At 41.9% G+C, this 20,880-nt stretch overlaps 1 protein-coding gene across 5 annotated transcripts in view; it reads left to right on the top strand.

The window, feature by feature from the left end:
* The first annotated feature begins 909 nt into the window (after positions 1–909).
* ERBB4 (erb-b2 receptor tyrosine kinase 4) overlaps positions 910–20,880 on the top strand; it is a 1,184,587-nt gene continuing 1,164,616 nt past the window's right edge. For 3 of the 5 annotated variants that reach the window (XM_004601331.3, XM_004601329.2, XM_004601332.2), the window contains exon 1: positions 911–1,588. In XM_004601331.3, the coding sequence (XP_004601388.2) occupies positions 1,507–1,588 (82 nt within the window). In that variant the 5' untranslated portion in view covers positions 911–1,506. Of the gene's footprint in view, positions 1,589–20,880 lie in introns of all 5 variants that reach the window. The other 2 variants (XM_004601330.2, XM_055119903.1) reach the window with 1 other exon arrangement.

Below are 20,880 nucleotides of genomic sequence, written 5' to 3'. Positions count from 1 at the left end.
GGTAACTTCCTCAAGTTCTTTCAGACTGAACAAGTCGGAACAAGGTGTTTTACCCTTTGGTTTGGGACGAGCATCTGCTTAATGAGAAGGAAGCCCAAGGGAAATCGCTCAGGAGGCCAAGGAAAAGTGCAAAAGACCCAGACAGTCTAGAGATCCCAGGGCGGAGCTGCGCCAGCTTGCAAACTTTAACGTTCTAGTTTGCGAGTCCGTCCGCTTGGGAGGGTGGGGACCGTGGGAGAGAGAGCCGAATTAGGAAGAGGAGGGGAGGACTCCCTCTCCCCGTAGCAGACCCCTTAGCACAGCAGCTGGGAAGCAGGAATCGAGTGTGGAGAGTGGGGGGCTGCAGGACGTCGACGGAAGCAGCTCTATTGTCTTTTCTTCAATTTCCAGAGGGAGAACTCAAACGCAGTCTGCGGATGAGCAGCGCGGGACGTTTGCAAGACCTGGCGTCGTTTTCTCGCTCCCCACTCTTGGCCGCGAGCACCCTCGGGTCGTCTGGGCTCCCCGCAGACCAGCTGTCCCGGGCCTCCGTGGTGACAGTCTTTGGCCTCGGGTGAGCCTTTGCGATTCAGCTTCCCCCGCCCCCAGCGGCCCGCGCTCGCGCCCTGACAGGTGTTTTCCCAACTCCGGAGCCCGTCAATTTTTGGGGAGTGGCGGAGCCAATCAGGATTCCCGGGGAGGGGGTCGCGGCGGGGGGGTGGGGTGGGGGGCGGGAGGGGCGTGGCTAGAGAGGCGGGGGCGGGGTTTGCGCGGCGGAGCCGAGCCTTCCCGGCTGCGTGGAGGGTTGTGAGCCGCCCCCCCACCAGCCCCACCACCTTCCCCTCCCCACCTCCTCCTCCTCCTCCTCCTCCCCTCTCCCCGACTCTTATTAATTTCTCCGTGGGGCTGCAGCTGGAGACCGTGGAGCGTTGGAAATGACGCTCGGAGCTTTAATTACCGCAGCCGCCGGACAAGTGTGAGGAAAGCTGACAGGCAAAAGCACAGGCTGGGGAGCGAAGCCAGAAGCTCTCCCCCACCCCCCACCCCCCTTTTTGGACTCCCAATTTGGACTGGAGGTACAAGGAAACTGAAAAAGGAACCGAACAGAGCCCGGCTCCGGGGGTGGAGAGGCCGGAAACCTACCGCCTCTTTGCAATCAACTTTTTTTTTTTTTTTGGAAACCTTGCTTCCCCCCACCCCCCATCCCCTCCTCCCTTTTTCTCCCCCTCTTTTTTTTATTGTTGACCAACCAGGGAGAGAGAAAGTGAGCCGGGAGCGAGCCAGCCGAGGCTCCCCGGGGCAGGAGCCGCGCAGTCGAGCCCCGAGCCCCCCGCGCACACTCTCGAGCGCACTCGCACCCGCGGGCGCCCCGCCGGCCCCGACTCCTCGCACCCCGCGTCGGTGCCCTTCGCGCCGCCCGCTCCGCACGCCCGTCCGAGGGGGGTCGCCTTCCTTCGCGTGCCCGAAGCGGGGGGCTATGCCATTTGGACATGTAATGGTCAGCACGGGAGCCGAGACTTGCCCACGATGAAGCTGGCGACAGGACTGTGGGTCTGGGGGAGCCTTCTGGTGGCCGCGAGGACCGTCCAGCCCGGCGCTTCTCAATCAGGTGGGTCGCGGCGTCCGGCTGCAGCTCCAGCTGTTGAACGCGCGGTCGCGGGCGCGGCGCGGCGGCATCGGATGTACCCTCCTCGCCCTGACGCCCCCGGGTCGCCCACCCGGAGAACCCTCTCTCTCCCTGCCGGGCACACCGCCCCTGGGGGTGGGGGGCGCCTTCCCCGGGCTCACGGTCACCCCTCTCCCGACCGCCCTGACTTCCCCCAGGGGGGTGTGCATGCCTTGACTTTCGCGGGGAAACGCCGCTCGCGCCATCCCCCCGCCCCCGGCGCCCCCAGCCTCGGGTAGTGCCCTTGCTCCCTCGCGCCTTTGCGGGGAGCCCCCCAACCGCGGGATCCCCAAGGCTAGCGCCTGCGGTGCGGGACGTGCGGGAGACCCGAGTCTGACCGGACGTGGTCCCCGCTTCTGCGCCCACCGCCGGGGCCGCGGAGGGACGGAGGGGACGGGGAGGGGGAGAGGCGGGGGTTCGGCGAGGTCTCGGGGGAGAAGCGCGGACTGTGGATGCACGAGTAGGGGGTGCCGTTCCGAGATGCGTGGCTTTGCACCTGTGTGTGCTGCAGGCGACCGACGCACCCTCCCCCCCCAGTGTACCCCGAGTCTTGCGGGGCAGCCCGGACTAGGGGCGGCCGAGCAGGCGCTGCATGGCCCGGGGATTCAGAATCGCGGGGCTTCCTGGGCGCCCCGGAGATGAAGCTCCATTAATTTGTGGGGAGCCTGCTTGCCTGACCTCTTTATTTAAAATTATTATTGGAAAAAAAAAAAAAGAAAGAAAAGAAAACACCACCGGAGGCTTGACTTGGCGCAGCCCGCGCCTGGCCTGGCCGTCGGTTGCTGTGGCGGCTGCGGGGAGTTTTTCTTCCTGGAGTTCAACTTGCGATTGGCCGGACTCGCTCCAACTTCTCTGTTGACGGCCCGACCGGCCGCGCGAACAGACCGAAGCCGAGACCGGCGCGGCGGAGCGGGGCGCGCGGTCCCGGGGGCGCGGGAGGGGGGGCGGGCGGTGGGAGCCCCGGTTCCGATCGGGTCAGGGCACTTGGAAGCGAAGGGGGCCCCGCGAGGTGGCGCGGCGGGGCTGGACGTCCAGCTCGGCGGCGGGCCCGGCTTCCCCACCGCACCTGCGGGGAGCCCCAAAGTTTCTGACACTTGAGTTTGCGGGCGATGGGAGCGGGGCCGGGAGAGAGACCGGGGCAGAGACGGGCGAGGGACGCGGGCCTGGCGGGCGGGCGGCGGGGGCGTGGGGTGTGTGGGAGGGGTGCGGGGGGCGGGGGTGGTCCTGGCGGGTAACCGCGAGCTCTCCGGAGCCGTCCGGGGCCGGTGGCGGGAGCGTGGGAGGCAGCCCGGGGAGATCAAAGCCCCCCGGCAGCGGCGGGAGCGCGGGCGTCGGGCCCCTGGTGGGTGTCCTCCTGACCTCCTGCCGACAGCGGCGCGCCCCGGTTTCCCCGCTCCGCCCCCGCCGCCGTCGCCTCCCCCGCCGCGCCTCGTCAATAACAAAGTTACAATCCCGGAGCCTGGCAAAATGACCTTCGCTTGGCACCCAGCGCGCCGTTTGTCCCGGACGTTTGCACCCTCCCCGATGACTCCGAAATTCTTCATGCATACCAGGTCCGGCGCTGCAGCCGCCTCCTGAACTGCATGCACCGAGACGGGGATTCCAAGCGGCCTCTTAGCTACACCACACTCCCCTCCCCCGCGTTTGTTATTTTTTTTTCTCCCTCCAAATTAATTTCCCTGCCCATTCCTAGCCCCTTCCTATTCCCCCCGTCAAAGGGTTGATTATGCACATGGACCCATTTAGAAGCACTGGACTGCCACGCAGACTTAACCCAGAGGAATTTGGACGAGGCAACCTCCTGGGGGTGGGGTGGAGGCGTGTGTGTGTGTGTGTGTGTGTGTGTGTGTGTGTGTGTGTGTGTGTATGTGTGTATGTGTGTATGGGGTGGCGGGGGGGTGGGGTAGAACTGTCTGGTGTAACCTCGGTCTCGGGGGCTGGACTCGGGCTCCGCAATTTGGTTATGAACTGAGAGAGTCCGGCAGTGGAGCTCTTGCCGAAAAAACCCTTTTCAGAATTTCTGCGAGGAATGTAATCCAAATTAGTTCTGCAGCTGTCCGCTTCCACGTCTCGGGCCACCCCGGCTCGCGCCCTCGCTCTTGGCCTCTCGCATCCCCCCCCTTCACCCCTCCCTCCCCAGGCGAATTGTCAGACCCACAAGTGAGCCCATTTCAGGCGCGGGGATTAGCGTGCCATTGTTGTTCTGTGGGTGACTCTGCACTTGAAATTCTGGGGCACAAAGGCGAGCCTCCTCGCTAGTAGCCAAACACGGAGTGATCTCGAGATGAAAGGGCCGCGCAGAGATCAGCTCGGGGCTTGCATCCTTGGTACCCTTGCAACTCGCAGGCTAAGGTGATGCTCCAGCGGGCACTGCCGCGTGCCCCCCCCTCGGGATTTCTGTGTTCCCGGCCCTCCCCCACTTCGGCCCCGCCGCACCTGGCGGGGAAAGTTCATTGGATTTGAATTGGAATGGTTTGATAAAACTCAGTGACTCTGGGGGTGGAGGGTGGGGGATGCAGGTCTGGTGGGGATAGTTACGCATGTGGGGCTCTGCGCTCCCCAGTAAATACATACTGCGTGTGTCCCCTCTCCCGGTTAGCAGGCAGTAGCAGTTTGGAGGAGTTTGTTTTGGTCCAAATGAGAAATTAAGTGCGGATAAGTAAACTAAGCTGCCAGAGGGCGACAAGATGTTGAGTGAATTGCTTTTAGATGAAACAAATTAAGGAAACGAGGGAAGACAATCTGCTTCTCGCATTATTAGACACGCTAGGAGTTCAGGGGAAAGTGGCATATTTTTGAAATGCTAATTTCTTAAGAAGCAGAAGGAATGCACCTTATTTACTGCTCTATGTGGATAGAATAAGTATATGGCAAAGGGGAGGGTTGTGTTGAATAGATGTATGATATTTCATACAATAATTGTAAGGGAAGATCTGTAATTTTTTCCTTCTGCTTGAAAAAAGAAAAATTGCCTTAGACAAGACAGTATTTCAGTAATTCTGAAGGACTTTGTCCCATTGTCAGTGATTCATTTGATGTAGAATTTTTAGCCAGATGCCCTCTCTGTGCCAATTATAAAGCCATTATCACCGAAAGGAATAATCCACAAGATTTCTTTCTCAATGTTATGAATGAAATACAATCAACATCACTCAATATCACTTTTGTACTGATACATAAAATATGCTAATGGATTGTCAGGATACTTTTACATACCTTGGTACATATCTGAGGAAAATAACTTCAGTTTCCATTTCTTGTTTTGCAAATAATAGTCCTGCTTTTTGTTCTATAAAAAAAGACCATACAGTTTTCCTGCTATTTAAGATACATAATTTGCATTTGAGAAGCAAAGGTGAATAAAACTTTGTTCAATGATGGAATAGATGTTAAAGCTATCCCCCACACCTCAATCAATCCTCTATTTTTTGCATGTATTTCTTGTAAGTACATTCATGAATAATAATATTACCTATTTTTCTTTCAATTTTCGAATTCTTAGATTTGTATATTCTTTTTAGATGTACTCTTTCTTTTTTTCCCCCTTCAGGATGCTTCAAAATAAATGTGTGCCTCTTTTTGTAACTGCATTTAAAATCATTAAAAATTTAAATTCTAGTATATGGAATGTTATGGGAAAATTGAATGACAGTTTCTACCATGATTCCTTGTCTTCTGAATTTTTTACCAGAAAAAAATGCATTCGGTAATTTTAATCATGCATGCAAGAAAGTAAGATTTCTTGCAAATCAAGGCACTTACTGCTTTATATATATTTTCATTTAGTTCCTAGCAATACATCTTAATTAAGAAATTACATTAGAATATTTACCAGGGCATGGGCCTCATGAAAGATTTACATACTTTTCATTTTAACCTGAACACCGTAAGTTTGCATTGGCTGATTTTTCAGAGTTTGCATTCATTTGAGGGAAAATCATATTTCCTTCTTAAAGTGGATTCAAATATTTAGTATTCATGAGCTTTCATCCTTTGGTTCTTAAATAGAAGTACTATTTATCATCTGTCTTATGCATTCACCCTTTCCATTACTATAGATTTTTTTCTTAATATCTTATTACTTATTGAGTTTACATGTGAATATATATATTTTCCCTCCACTCTAAATGCATTCTTTTTTGTGTTTGTCTTTCCCTGCAACCTGCCACTCAGCCACTGCAGGAGTCCTCTGAGGCAGTTTTCATTCTTTCTTTCTGATAGGTCTGATATGGCTGGTTTGCAGGACAATCGCAAGCCATTCCATTACTCAGATTTATCCCTGAAAGAAAATAAACAGGCATTAACTCAGAATTACTAGCATATCTAAGAAGCCTTAACCACAAGGCCAAGTCTTTTCTATAACATCCCCTCTTCCTTTTCTCTATCCCTTTTTTCCTTTTGACCAAAGGAGGGAGGTAGACAACTGCCATTATAAATAAATAAATAAATAAATAAATAAATAAATAAATAAATAAATAAGTAATGTTAGGGATACAAGGAGCTGCACTCTTTACAAATATCTCTGAAACTTGATGGTCAGAACCAGCTTTAGATGAATGACTCTATGAGATGCACATTTTAGACAATGAAACCTTCTGCAAAGTGATAGCATTCTTTGTAATGTGATGCCAATTCTTAGGAGCATTTAGTAGATATTTAAGATAGCAACAAGTTTTGCTTTCTATCACAAATTTCTGCTGCTGGAGGATATCTAGATGAAGTTGGTAAGTGCCTAAAACATAAACAAAACGAATGATCAGAAAATGCTTTGTTACCTGCAAATGGATTGGTTCCCGTTTTGTTTGCTTTCATCCTTTTGAAAGATACTGCTTTGTGAGAGATGTTAATATTTACATTGAAATTAACTTATACATATTCAAGCCTACAGCTGTTGTGCAAAAATTAATCGTCAAGCATATTCCATGATTATCTTTTGCAGTGATCTACTGACTAAACTATGCTGGATATAATTTAATTATATCATAAATATTTCTCCAGGTTATAACATTTTAGAAATTCTATGATACTCATCTGACCATATGGAACCAAATTGCATCTTTATCTAATATCCATTTTCTCAGTTATTATAAATAGTAGGCAATTGGTGTAAAAGCATTACTATTTATGATTTCTCATGCAATTTGCTTGGTATTTAAAATGAAAAATCTCTCTAATTTTTCTTTTTTAAAAAATAAAGGATCCTAAATCATTATTTCCTGAAACCTAGCTTTTCAGTATAATTCGAAGGCAAATTTACCTGCCTTATTTTGTGGCTAAATGTGTCACAGGACATGGCTAGGTACATTGTAGGAACACTTGTGATAGTTTCTTTGAAAACATTGAGCAATTTATTCACTATCTTTGTACGTTTGATTGAGACCTATGGGGGTGGAAGGACAGGAGGGTTGAATGCAATGGACTCCCTTCACTATAGAGCAGTTTTCTGAAAAATTGAGTCTTCAGTGGTATTTTGACCCTTTTTAGTAGCAAGTTTCTTGATGTGTTTTCAACATGTACACCTTTTAATGTAACAAGATGCATTTTCTAGCAATCCATCTCTAGAGAAAAGAGCATTTATCTAAAGATTTTTTTAAAAAAGAGATTATCAATTTAAGTACTTATAGATAATGGACATTTACCCCAAAATACTACTTCTTAAATATTTCTTTTGTTTATTTAGATTTCATTGTCTGTCCCTTTTCTACCTCTGAGTACTGACAATTCTGTGTTTGTTAAATAAACGGAACTCTCTCCCACTCTTTTAAGCTTACTTTATTATTTGCATATTTGACACTCAATCTAATGCTTTTATTAGTACTGATCATTGACAAGAGAAGTGAGCTTTCACTTAGATGACACTGAGGTGAAATAGAAGGGCATTTTTTTGGCCTAGACCTAAAGTGCTCTTTTGAACATAGTCATTGTTTTACGTTTTTTTTAAATAAATGATTTGTTCTGCAAACCGATTGTTTGCACAATTCCAGGGAATAGCAACCATATAGAATTTAATGGGAATGATTTATGTCTGAGGTCTGGATAGCAGAGCAGCAGCCATTCTGTTAGGAGAGTTGGATTCTGGACATGTAGCCTCTCAGTGATCCTGGGTTATATTTCTTGCCTCTGTTACTTCATTTCTTTCCTTCTATTTGTGGCGACAAAAGAATACCTGCACAATTCATTTAAATCTTGAATTTTCTTTCTCTAGGGATGCAGGTAGAAAAAAACATGTTTATGTTAATGAACATGTGTTAATCTAAAACCGTTTCTTTAAAATTATTTTTGTAAACAGAACTGTTTTTCCCAGTGAATTCAGATGTGTAGTCCTGGCATCTGAAACAAGTGGAAAGGTCAAAGGAAAACCCTTTAGTAACAAAACTAACAAAGCTAAAGTGAAATGCTAGCATTGTGTCCTTCCCTTAAAGTTCCATGATTCCCTTCTACTCTGTCTACTCTCCTGGGTTGGCATCATAGAAAACCTAAACTAGATCAGTGGCTAGAAACCACTGGTCAAATCCAACCTGGCCCTCTCATTTTCGTTTTTGGTATTTTGACTTTTCTTTTTGGCAGGGAGATACCTGGTACAGCTCAGGGCTTATTCCTTGCTTTACATTCAGGGATCACTCCTGGCAGTGCTCATGGGATCATGGGGGTGACAGGGAAATGAACCTGGGTTGGCCATGTGTAAGGCAAATCCCTTACCTACTATACGTAGTAGTATGCATTGACCCTTGGCCTTCTAATATTTGGAGTAAGGAAACTGGGAATACAGGGAAATTAGCTCACAAAGTTATAACTCCTGAAGTAATATTACTTTGTTGAAACATGGTTTTGTCAAACTACAACCACCAAACTTTAAAATGTACCTGTCAAGGTGGCAGGCCAAGGAGTATGGGAGGGAACTTGGGGGCACTGATGAAGGAAAGTTGACACTGGTGTTGGGATTGGTGCTATAACGTTATATCTTTTAACACTAAACTGTAGATAACTTTGTAAATTAGGTTCTTTAATTAAACAATTTATTTTTCTTTTTGGGTCACACCCGGTGACACACAGGGATGACTCCTGGCTCATGCACTCAGGAATTACTCCTGGTGGGGGACCATATGGGATGGGATTCTGGGAATCGAACCGAGGTTGGCCACGTGCAAGGCAAACGCCCTACCCACTATGCTATCACTCCAGCCCTAAACAAAAATTTTAATATAAAAAATTGGTACTGGTATATCATAGGATCAAATATATCCTGAACACAGAATTTTAACCTGAGCAGGCAGTGCACGTGAATTTCTGTATATAATAGATCCTTCAAGAGTTTCCTGTCTTTATGGGCCTTCATGAAGATGACGAATAAAAAGACAATGTTGTGGGCTAGGAATGTGGCTCAATGGATGAAAGTTTGTCCTTTACATGTAAGTCCTTAGGTTTGATCCCCTGCAAACAAATTAAACATCAATTTTATATTCTGTTTCATGTAAGGTTCATGAATAAGTAAAGTGTATTATAAAAAAATGAACATTAAATTACTTGGTACCAGTTAGTTGTTGAGGACCTTATCAGAACCCCTGTCTGTAGTTTATATCCGTCCAGAACCATTCCTTGGTTATCTTTACTGATGTCTTTTCTAGATTGCCTTCTTTCTTTAGGTCCTTTCTAACAGCACTGTTATGTATTTTGAACAAGTGCTTAAGCTAAGCATTCAGTACAACTCACTCTTGATAAATTTATTTCTACAGTACATTTGCCTCTCTTTAGTGATCTACCGTCTAGATGCAAGATGCGACCCTCTAGGCCTCTGACTGCACAATGCTGATGGAACTCTTTCTGTTTGTCACTGACTTCCCTCAAGCTCCACAGCTTTTTTGGACATGACTAGCATTTTCATGGGACACAGTGACAGGAGGGAGTTTTCTTAAACTTGTTTTGGCAGGAGAGTCACTTCCTATTATGAATTTGAGATGAAAATGGACCCCTGGTAAAATATTAACAGAGACACCATGGAACTTCCGGTGCAACATCATTAAACTGCTCTCCTGAGAAGTAGCTCAGAATCATTAGCATTAATCATTTAATTTTCAGTATAACAGGGTGATCAAAGCATATAAAATGCACCAAGAATGTGTACGACTCAGTTTCTGAATTCAAGGAGCTCAAGTTTTAGGAACTAAGGCTCTGTGAATGTTTGTCTACTTGTCATTGGGAATGTTCTAAAGCTGCTAAAGACAAGATAATGTATTGTGCATTAAGCACTTGTTTATTTTCCTGAAATATCAGACTTGCAAATGATCAGTTTCACCTACGACATCTTTACCACTCTCCGGACCTTTATTTATGTCTTATATACATCCAGTGAAGTGAGCATCCAGGTTTTAAGTCTGCAGGCTGTAAGAGGGGATTGTAAATCTGCGTACAAAGATGCAACAGGTATTCTGGGGTATGCTGAAGATACCATTTGGCTGATTAGAACATACAAGGATGGCAATAGATTCACGGATTCAATAGATTCAAGGATCTCTGATTGTATCGATTATGATTATAGCTGGTACATATCTTCCGTGGCTCACACTTGAATTTGGTTTAATGAACAAGAGTTGCTGTACCTGTGAACTTGTGTTAAGTTGAAAGTTATGTTACCCTCTAATTTGGATGGGTCCTTAGCATGAGGAGAGGATGCCTCTCTAAGGCCATAGTACTTATTTTGCTTTTGGCAGATTTGCCTTTGACTAATGTCCTTATTTAGAGCTAATTCCTATTATTCACTGCAGTCTTTTAAGAATATGAACATTTCTTTTTTTCTATAGTGACCTATTACTGTACCACTGTCACCACTGTCATCCTGTTATTCACTGATTTACTCCAGTGGGCACCAGTAACACCTCCATTTGTACTTGTCACATGCTAGTGTAGCCTGATGGCATATTGGGGGCTCTTTCAGGTCAGGGGGATGAGAACCATCATTGTTATTGTTTTTGGCACATCCAGTATGCCATGGGTAGCTTGCCAGGCTCTGCCTTGCGGGCGTGATGCTCTCGCTAGCTTGGTGGGCTCTCTGAGAGGAATGGAGCCTTTTGAGGCAGCCTCTAATTGCCTTTACAAGTACTGTAATAGTCTTAAATTTCCCAAAATAGTCAAGTGATACCCAGTATTTTGTATTCAACTAGGCAGGAAAATATGTAACAATATGGAAAGACTTAAACTTTTGAGATGACTTTCAAGATACTAAAAAGTTAAGTAGGTAACTAAACAACATATCCCATTCTTCTCAACAGGGGGAATCCTATTTACACTGACTTTTGCACAAATCACCAAGCAATAGGAGTGATGAGATTCTTTTACTCTATAAAAAAGTTATAGGTGAAAGGAAGTGAGCACTGTGGTAGCAGGTGTGATACTACAATGGTATATGCATGAAAAGTATAATTAAAAGTATTGTAAATCCTGGAACCTCAATAAAAATGGTACAATTTAAAATAAGTCTAAAAAATTGTATTTGTCACCATAGGTGATCTATGAAAAATCAAACCAAAATAAAATAGTATATTTTATCTAGATACAAACTTGTTTCTTAGAGCTTCTTTTGTCTTATCTTTTGTCTGGGACAAGGAAGAGTTAAATATGTTTTAAAAAATATCTTAAAAGGAATTCTATTGTATGCTTTGAAATATATTCCCTACAGGCCCGGATAGATAACACAGGGGTTAAGGCTATTGCCTTGCCTGTGAATCAATAGTGTTTTGATTCATATAAGTTCTCCCAACCCCCAAAGCACTGTGAGGAGTGGTCCCTGGATATAGAGCGAGGAGTGATCCCGGAGCACAGGTGGGTGTAGCCTACCCCTCAAAAGAAAAAAAAAGTGGGGGGGATATATTTCCTACCAATTTTATTATTATTTTAATTAATTTATTTTGGTTTGGAGGCCTCACCTGGCTATGCTCAAGACTTACTTCTGATTCTGCATTCAGGGATCACTCCTGGTGGGGCAAAAGGGACCATATAGAATGATGGGGATGAAACCGGGATTGGTAAGGCAAACACCCTTCCTGCTGTACAATTGCTTGGCCCTCCTAAGATTTCTATGGATTTTATTAGCGTATTGAAAACCTCAGAACTAAGTCAGCAAGAATTTCTTAACTAATTTCCTTATTCAATATCGTTTTACCTCCAAAATTGCTTTCTTGTTACTGCCAGATGACTATTTGTAACATAATACATCATTATCATAATTTCTGTTGTGTTTCTCAGTGGATTCCCAAGGTGTAGTCACAAACCTGCTGAAAACACCTTGTATTCTTTCTGAATCAACGTTAAAAGTTTCTTAAGATATATTTTAAAACCAGGCTGAACTACCCAGGATTCCTTGACTATACTTCCCCTATTGTCTTTATGCTTGATGCCTTCTTTTCCTGGAATTTATTATTCATTTAATGTCTCTGCCAGTCTAAATGGTTTAGTCTTTTCATATCTGCATTTTGCTATCCCTCTTTTTGACACATTCCTCCAGTGACTACATCACCCTACCACCCTTATCTACAAAATTTATCTCATATTTGATATGTAACCATACTGTAGTTTTAACTTTGTGAGAGCAATATTTTTTTAATACTCTGCAGGGACTAATGTATTGCCACATAAGTAGTAACATGTTAAAAATAATTTTTAAATGAAATAATAGCTGCATTTGCTGTACCAATTTTGAGCTCATTCATGGATAGTTATTATTTGTAATTAAACCATATAGTGCACAAAATCAGTTCTTCTAAAATATAATAATTGAATTCTTAATAATAGATATTAGGCATGTTTACCCTGGGAATTCTTTTTTGCTTTCTTGGGCTTCCTACGGTATTTCTCTCAATAGGATGTTTCCAATCACACATTATTTGTCCCCATTCCCATTTTTAGAATTTACTCATAACTTGGCACAAAGTAATCCTGTTGACTTTAGTTTTGGTGTTTTAAATTTAAATAAATGACTTCAATATATAAATGGTTTTAGGTAACAGCTTTTTATATGACCACTATATTGCTTTAAAAATTCTATCTCTGATTTTAAATTTCTAAGTAGTTAAAGCAATATGTACATACTGACATCAATGTATTTCAGAATTATGTTACAAATTGTAAAGTTCTGAGATGCCTTTTCCTTTCTTCCAAAGTGAAGTGTAGATCAAGCCAATAATTATGATAGACAACACTCCTTAATATTAAATAATTTTTCCCAAACTGTTGGGATTAATACTGTCAGTGAAATGCTATTAGAAATGGTTCCAAGTAGGATGTAATTTTTAGATCTCTACAATAGTATATAAATATGTCATATCTAAGATTTCTTATTGTTTCAGAATCAATAATACAACATCCTATGGAACCATTTTAAATGGTTTCTGGAAAGGAAGCACAACTGACATAAAAGGGGGTTGTGTTTCTTTTTGATGTTCTTTTTGATTATTTAATATAAATTCTGAAAATGGGTTAAGGGATTCTAATATTTAGAGTCAGATCTTTCCAGGGAAATGCTCTTCTAGACATTTCTTCTCAGATTGACATAATCTAAGAAACGGTGAGCCTGTATAAATCCTTGGTGTGTGCTAATAGTGCCTTAATTTGTAGTGACCTGAAAGAATTAATATAAATTTCAGAATGATGTAACAATATGAAATAAATCAACTAATCAGTGACTTGGGCCTGGAGACCGTAGTATACTCTGTCTAAAATTCTTTGAGGAGCAGCCTGATGGTTTGCCTCTTAGAATCCTGGAGAAACTTTGAGTCATTGGTCATTGTTTCTTTTAATAGGTGAGGAAATGGAGTTCATATGAAGAACTAGTATGATAGGTGACTGCAACAGGTACCTGGGTCTGGTCTCAGTACAGTTAAGCATCTCGCTGCCCTGCAGGGTCTGCCTAAACCTTCTCAGTCTCTTAACTTCTCCCAGAGGTGAGAGCCAGGGCTGCAGCTCCCAGGCTGACCTCTGAAGTACCTGCCACTCAGTGCCAGAGGGCCTATAGAGCTCACCAGATGCTTTCGCCTTAAGGGCACACTGCTCTTTTGATTTTCCTTGTTGCCAAATGAAGACACTTATCCAATTAATGTGTCATTTTAGAAGTCTTCCTAACACTTACTCTGTATTTCTCCTTCAATATTGTCTTCTTTGTGTTTTATTTATTATATTGTATTTATACTCTGTATTGTTTTCTTGGCATTCTATTCTTTGTACTGCACATTAAGGAAACCATCATTTGAAACTTGTCTTCATAAGAAAACAGCATAGAGGGGGCATACCTAGGATTTGGAGACCCACATTTATACCACTTGGGGAGCTACATTAAATATATATAGAAATATAAATGACCATTTTTGGAGCATTTAAAACAGATCATGGTAAATATGATGTCTGGAAATTATACATTAAGGAAATAATATTGTCCCTCCATATTTTTTCTTTTCTTTCTTTTCTTTTTTTCTACCTGATGTGTATTTTTGTTTGCTTTTTGGGGAAGCCATACCCATGATGCTCAGAGCTTTCTTTTGGCTCTATACTCATACTCCTGATAGTGCTTGATAGATTATATACAGAGACAGTGATAGAACTTGAGTTGGCTATGTTCTGTCTGTCTACTCCCTACAGATTTTTCAGCCATTCCTGTGAATTTTGGGTCCTTTTTGCTTTGGGTCCATAAACCTTTTTTTCCTCCCAGTTTATATTCTTAGGGCCCCCTATTAATATGGAAGAAATAATTGTCTTGAGGAAAAATGGTGATATGGATTATAATCATACTATAAAGTAGACCAATGAATAATTTGATACAATAATATGCTATTATATTTTACAAATATTTTCTTTGCAAATATCTAGGTATATATATGTTTTATTATCATATTTTAAAATGGGTAATATGATATTTTAAAATATAATTTTATGATTTTAAATGTTTCTTTGTGATGATGCTGATCGACCAAGATCCGGAGGCCAGCTAGACTACTTTTGGTCCCAGCAAGGGCTTGCAGCCATGTCTCTAGACTGTGAACTAAACCATAGCCCTACGCCGGCCGAGGAGGGGAAATATCCTTCTTTCTCGTTCTTTTTCCCTTTTTGGGGAGAAGCAGCATGGCATCCGCCATATTATGAGGACTACTAAGTAGGTATGAACTTTGTGGCGCAGGAAGGAGGAAAAAATATAATGTGTTAAGAACTTGAAACAGTGGGACGCTTGGGCAGTCTCAGGCCAGGGCCGATACCATCTCATGCTCTGCCGAGATTCGACCCGGGTGGCCATGCTTTTGTGCGGCCACTTTGCTGCTGATCGACCAAGATCTGGAGGCCAGCTAGACTACTTTTGGTCCCAGCAAGGGCTTGCAGCCATGTCTCTAGACTGTGAACTAAGCCATTGCCCCATGCTGCCCCAGGAAGGGAAATGATGCAATTTCTAACATAAATCTCCCTGGACTTAATTACTAAAATACTAAAACACAGAAATCCTAAACCACGTGGCCACAGTAGCGGCAGAGACTGCATATCTCTTCATTCTCAGCAATGGAAAACTAATTATCCAATGCTTCCTTCTCAGTAGGGCTGTTATTTTGGGGGGGGAACTCCAACAACAATAGTGAGTTTTGTGTTGAAATATGGAATGGAATGTAATCAAGGTAAAGAGAAAATGAAGTGAAATTTATCAGTTACGCAGGTGGGGATGGGGGGTGGGAGGTATACTGGGGTTTTTGGTGGTAGAATATGGGCACTGGTGAAGGGACGGGTGTTTGAGCATTGTATAACTGAGACATAAGCCTGAGAACTTTGTTACTTTCCACATGATGACTCAATAAAATAAAAAGAAAAAAATTAAAATGTTTCTTTGTGATTTAAGGGATTCTAGTTGTGTATTAAAACTGTATTATTGTATAACTACATTTTGCAATATAACTCATTGAAGTTTTAATATTTCTTATTTAGTATGGATAAAAATCTATTTTTGACTTTTACATGTTGGCTAAGTTAAATTTGGCCATTAAACTACAGTGAATATAGTTGCTTGCTATAAATTAAACAGTACATCTAAATTAAAACTAACTTACAAATAGTTCAGATATTCTATATATTTTAATGAATACATGACCTATTTAAATAATAACAATATTTCAAGCCACACTTATACTATGCAAAAGTAAAACAGTTAATATTTCTTCATTATTTAAACTTCACATGTGGCAGTCTTTTGTCACTGTAATCTAAACATCTAATGGTATACTTAGAATTAATGGAAATTGAAGTGATTATTATTCATATTTAATTCTATAGTGACTATTCTCATTTTTGAACTGCAGGATATAATTTTAAAATATAAAAAGCTTCATGATAAATTGAAATAGACCAATCATTTTATGCATCTGTTAGTGAAAGAGATATTCATTATTTTTTCTGTACTTACTATATTCCTTGTGACCAGAATTAGCACACCATGAGCCAGAGACAAAGATAAGAGAAACAGAATGGCATGCAGCTAATTTTATTTAGCAAATTTAGATCTGATACATGCTATTTTGCTCTAACAAACTGACTGAGTCACTCTTTCAAAGGTGCAGATGTGGTTTGTCTCTTGTTGTTAAACATCCTTCACTCAACTGTTACAGTATACATAAAAATAAATGTTTTTTAATATCATATTTCTCACCAGCATGATGAGCACTGCAAAGGTAGCTTTATTAATGAGAAAGAGAAAAACAAGAACATTTCAATTGTTCCAGGTCTGCAGAAAATAAAATATGTCAAAACATCCGAAGTAGCATTCTTTCAAGGACGTAATACTGTAGCTTTCAGTATCCAAGGATTTGACTACTTGCTAGTGAATCAGAAGTCCCATTAGTTTATGATAATTTTGTGATTTGCATCAGGTATGTGGTTAGTCACATATTCTGGAACTAGTCATTCTTCTGTTGTATAAGTTAAAAGAATTGGAAGGCCTATTATCTGAAAATGGCTATAATTAAAGAAGGTCAAACACCTGAACTTTTGCTATTTTTTATAAAAAGAGCTATGTTCCAAAGAATAAAGTTGAGAGAATCTTCTAAATGATGTCAACTTGTGTGAAAAAAATAATTCCACAAAACATGTAATTCTGAATTAATAATTCTGGGGAAATCCAGTTTGTTTCACAGTCTCCATATTGGGGATTATTTCTATAGTATCCCTAACTCTTTTCTGGCATAGTGAATTTTATGGGTTGGGAGAGTTATAATGTTATTTACGTGTCTGCCAGATCTTTGTCATGGCTCAAGACTATATGCTTCATAATCAAGCTGACTGACTATAGAGAATTAGTCTCATATTCATGAATTGTTCATCTCATCATATTTTCAGTGGTTATTTCAAGGTTATTTTTTTTTCAGACAGCTCCTCTCTTGATTAAAGTCTGTAGTAATTGTTATATATGCTGATATAGCAAATGATGGTTTTACACTAAAGATATCTTTGATTTCATACCAAGTCAAGATCATATGCTTTTCAGTATTTCCTAAGTAACTTTAATGTTTATTTCTTATTTCTACTCAGAGTGTAGACTTCTTTTGTGAACTTTCAATTTTTTTATACATACCTCGTAAAGGTATGGGTAAAAACATATTGCATTGCCAGGATTAATATTCTGGTGCTATTTTCTTTTTGATTTTTGTGTTTGCTAAAATATTGGCATGCATTCTCATCTGAATCGCCTACATAGAGCCCTTTCTTATTAACCCCTTTTCTGACTTTTCCATATCAAACAGCTTACTAGTTTATACCTGGCACAATAATACACATTTTGCTCTCTGCTTTTATATAGTCTGTGATTCACTCTGATGTGTCTTTGTTCTTCATTAGAGTTACTAAATATTTTGTGAATTTTCCCTGTACACATAATAACATTTTGCCATCAGTTTTGTTTTTATGATAGTAACCTGAATGGTATCATTCTGAGTTTGCCACACACATAAGTACTAGTTGCTTAGTAGGTGTGTTTCTTAGTTAAGTGGATTATACATTCTGCCAAATAAAATTTGACTTGAGGCTAGCAATAGACAGGCTGATAGTAGTTTGGGTGTTGAATGAGCTCAAAGAATTCCATGAGTGAGGCAGACTAACTCAAGTAAGAGAGATGCTCTGAATTTTTCTGAGAGTGGGTACAGACCCAAAAGCATCACAGAGGAGTCTCAGCATTTCAGTGTGTGGTTGTATTAATGTGTAGGATAATAACTGCACTATATGCTTATACTAAAAATCAGAATGAGCAGTTATCTGCAAAGGCGTCAGCATTTCCATGCATGTGTATTAAATCACTGGAGACCAGGACAGCTCCTTGAGAGCACCCCACACACTTCATTTGCTAAGGACAAGGAGCAGAAAACATCCCATTTGAATCTTTTTTTTTTTTGGCCATGCAATTAAAATATAATCTAGTGAGAGAAAATGTGAATATCGGCTTAATAATGATCCTCTCTGTAATGTGTCGGTGGATGTGTGATTTATTTCATTCTTTCCTCCCAAAGTCAGAGAAGCCCAGAGGACCATTGCATTTGAAGTCTGATTAAAGCCAGGAGAGATGCCAGGCGTGGAGAAGGGGCGGCTGGGGAAGGGGCCGTAATAGCTACAGAAGTCGGAGGGCTGTTACATAGAAGAGGGATTAGCACTGTTCTGTGTAGCTTCGGAGAACAGAAACATTAACAGCTGTTTGACATTGTGAGGGCTCAGATTTCCCTGGGCTACTCTGAAGGAGTTTCTCACAGGGCCAGCTTCCCACCATTGGAATGGTGTGTGCCCCGACCGGGTTCATGTGTGGGGCAGGGCGCTCTCCACCTCTTCTAGGACGCTAAGGAATGAGTGGGGCAGCTGAGGGACAACTGGCCAGTGATGTTGACAGCGGGTATTGGGTTCCCAGTCTTCCATGGGCTCTTGGCCCCCTACAGGCCTCCTCCTGTTCCCAAGTAGTTCCAGATACCTTCCCTACTTCCGAACATTAGAGGCCGTGAAATGGCAATGTCTGTGTGACCGGGGTGGCCTTCCTAAGGCCTCACTCCGTCCTACCTGGTGGTCAATGGATTGGTGGAATTTGAAATGATGTTTTAGAGATGTTTTTTGTTTCTTTTTCATTTAAAACATTTTGTACTTAGCAGAGTCAAGCAGTGCAAGCATGCTCGGTTCATCAAATATTCTGCTCTGATTTTTCTTTTTTTCTCCAGTCTTTATACTAGGCACACATACCTCTGATCCACAGGTTCTTGTCACAATGAAATGATGGTTGATTTAAAAAGTAATATGGAGACTGGGAAAAATAGCCCGTGGCTCCCTGGGGTAGGGGTGATGGGCAGGGAAGGGGGGGTGTGGAGCATGCCTTATATTATGCAAGATTCTTAATTCAATCCTGTAGAAATGGACCTTTGGTATCCCTCAGGACCATATGGGATGATCTCTCAGGCCTACTCCACAAAAACACAGCAAAGTAATGAAGAATAAAAAAAGCAAGCAAACATGTCTATATTTTATTACACATCTTCGTGATATTTACCTGTCATTGTGCTTCTGGATTTATGCCAGTGAGTATTTTCAACTGCTGGGAGAAATTTCTGACAAGGTATACAGCAGAGATAGAAGCAGAGAAAAGGGCCACCAGTTGAGGATGGACGGTAAAGTGTTGAGAAATAAAAATAATCAAGGAGATAGGTACGCTTCCTCAAAGGGACTTAAAATCAAAAGGAGAGAGAAAATTGAAGGCACAGATGTCCCACGTTGTGACAAATAAAGTAAACCTATATTGATCTTTGGGAACGTTTTACTTCAAGTCTCTCTTCAGTCCCTCTTCCTGCTTCATTTGTGTCTGTACTCTAATACACACTAAAGAAAATGTTTTGCAGTGTGTGTGTATGTGTGTATGTGTGTGTGTGTGCTTGCTCTTTTACTATACTTTTAGGTTCTCCTAAAAGTATATCAAATATATATTTTGTTTTCCTAAAAGTATATCACAGGATGCCTTATGAAAACTTTCATCCTGTGATATACTAGTCACTCTCTTAAGTCTTTCTGATCTCTCTACATTGCCGACAGTCTAGATCCATTTTAATGCCTATTCTCTGCCAAACCCTATTACCATGTTGTTACTTTGATATACTTTTATGTTACACTTATATTTTTGACATAACTTGGTAAGTTGTGTTCTATTTTATAAAGAAACAGAGTTAGAATGACAAAATTAATTGCTTCTCAACACAGACACCATTCTAATCATTCTCGTAGGTAGCCTATGCTATATTTGAGATTTAATTTTGGTTATTTCTACTTTAAAGATGCAATGAGTGAAAATACATTCAGCAAAAAGAATGAAACTTCTATCTAACATTTTTCCTCTTGTTACCTTTTTGTATTAGCTTCTATTACCTTTTGTTTGTAGGTTATTCTGATCACTTTTCTCCAGACCTCCAAAAACCTTCTCTTGGCTATTGACTGCCTTGTACCTTTCCTTTGTCTCCAACTCAAATTGACCACTTAGTTTTCTGTATTCATGATTCAGTTTGAATTGCTTACCTCAATGGGTGCACATTTCCGTTAGAAAGAGAAAAATCTTCATCGGTAAAGCGTCAATAAATCCTGACTAGAGAGTCAGTGCAGGGGGTTTGGTTCCACATTTGGTTCATAAACTGCACCAAGAGTGATCTCTGAGCGCAGAGCTAGAAGTGAGCCCTGGGCATCACTAGGTGTGGTCAAAACATGGGGGCTGGGGAGTGATGGGCGGCAACCTAGGGACACTGGGAAATGTACACTGGTGGAGGGATGGGCGTGAGAGTACTGTATGACTGAAATCCAGTCATGATTGGCTTTGCTTTGTAATGCTCTATCCCACAGTAATTCAATAAAAATGTAAAAAAAAAAGAAATAAAACTCGATTTATAAGATCTAATACTTATTTAATTTCTGCTATATCGGAAAGTATGTTCAACTCTTTTATATAATATCTCACCTAACCTTTTTAAAAAAAATTTTGGCTGTTATTACTACTGACATTGTGCTCAGAGATCACTCCTGGCAGGGCTCAGGGGACCATTGGCAGTGCCAAGGAGTAATCGAACCTGTTACATGTCAGGCAAGGGCTCTACCTGCTGGTAGATAATCTGGCTCTCTCACCAATTCTTAACATGGACAATACTATTGTATAGGCATTGTATAGGCAAAGAAACTGCAACTTAAAGAGATTAAATAATTTACTAAATGACATACGT

The sequence above is a fragment of the Sorex araneus genome, chromosome X, assembly GCF_027595985.1.
Source record: "Sorex araneus isolate mSorAra2 chromosome X, mSorAra2.pri, whole genome shotgun sequence".
Taxonomy (NCBI): domain Eukaryota; kingdom Metazoa; phylum Chordata; class Mammalia; order Eulipotyphla; family Soricidae; genus Sorex; species Sorex araneus.
This window is presented reverse-complemented; position numbering and strand designations above follow the sequence as displayed.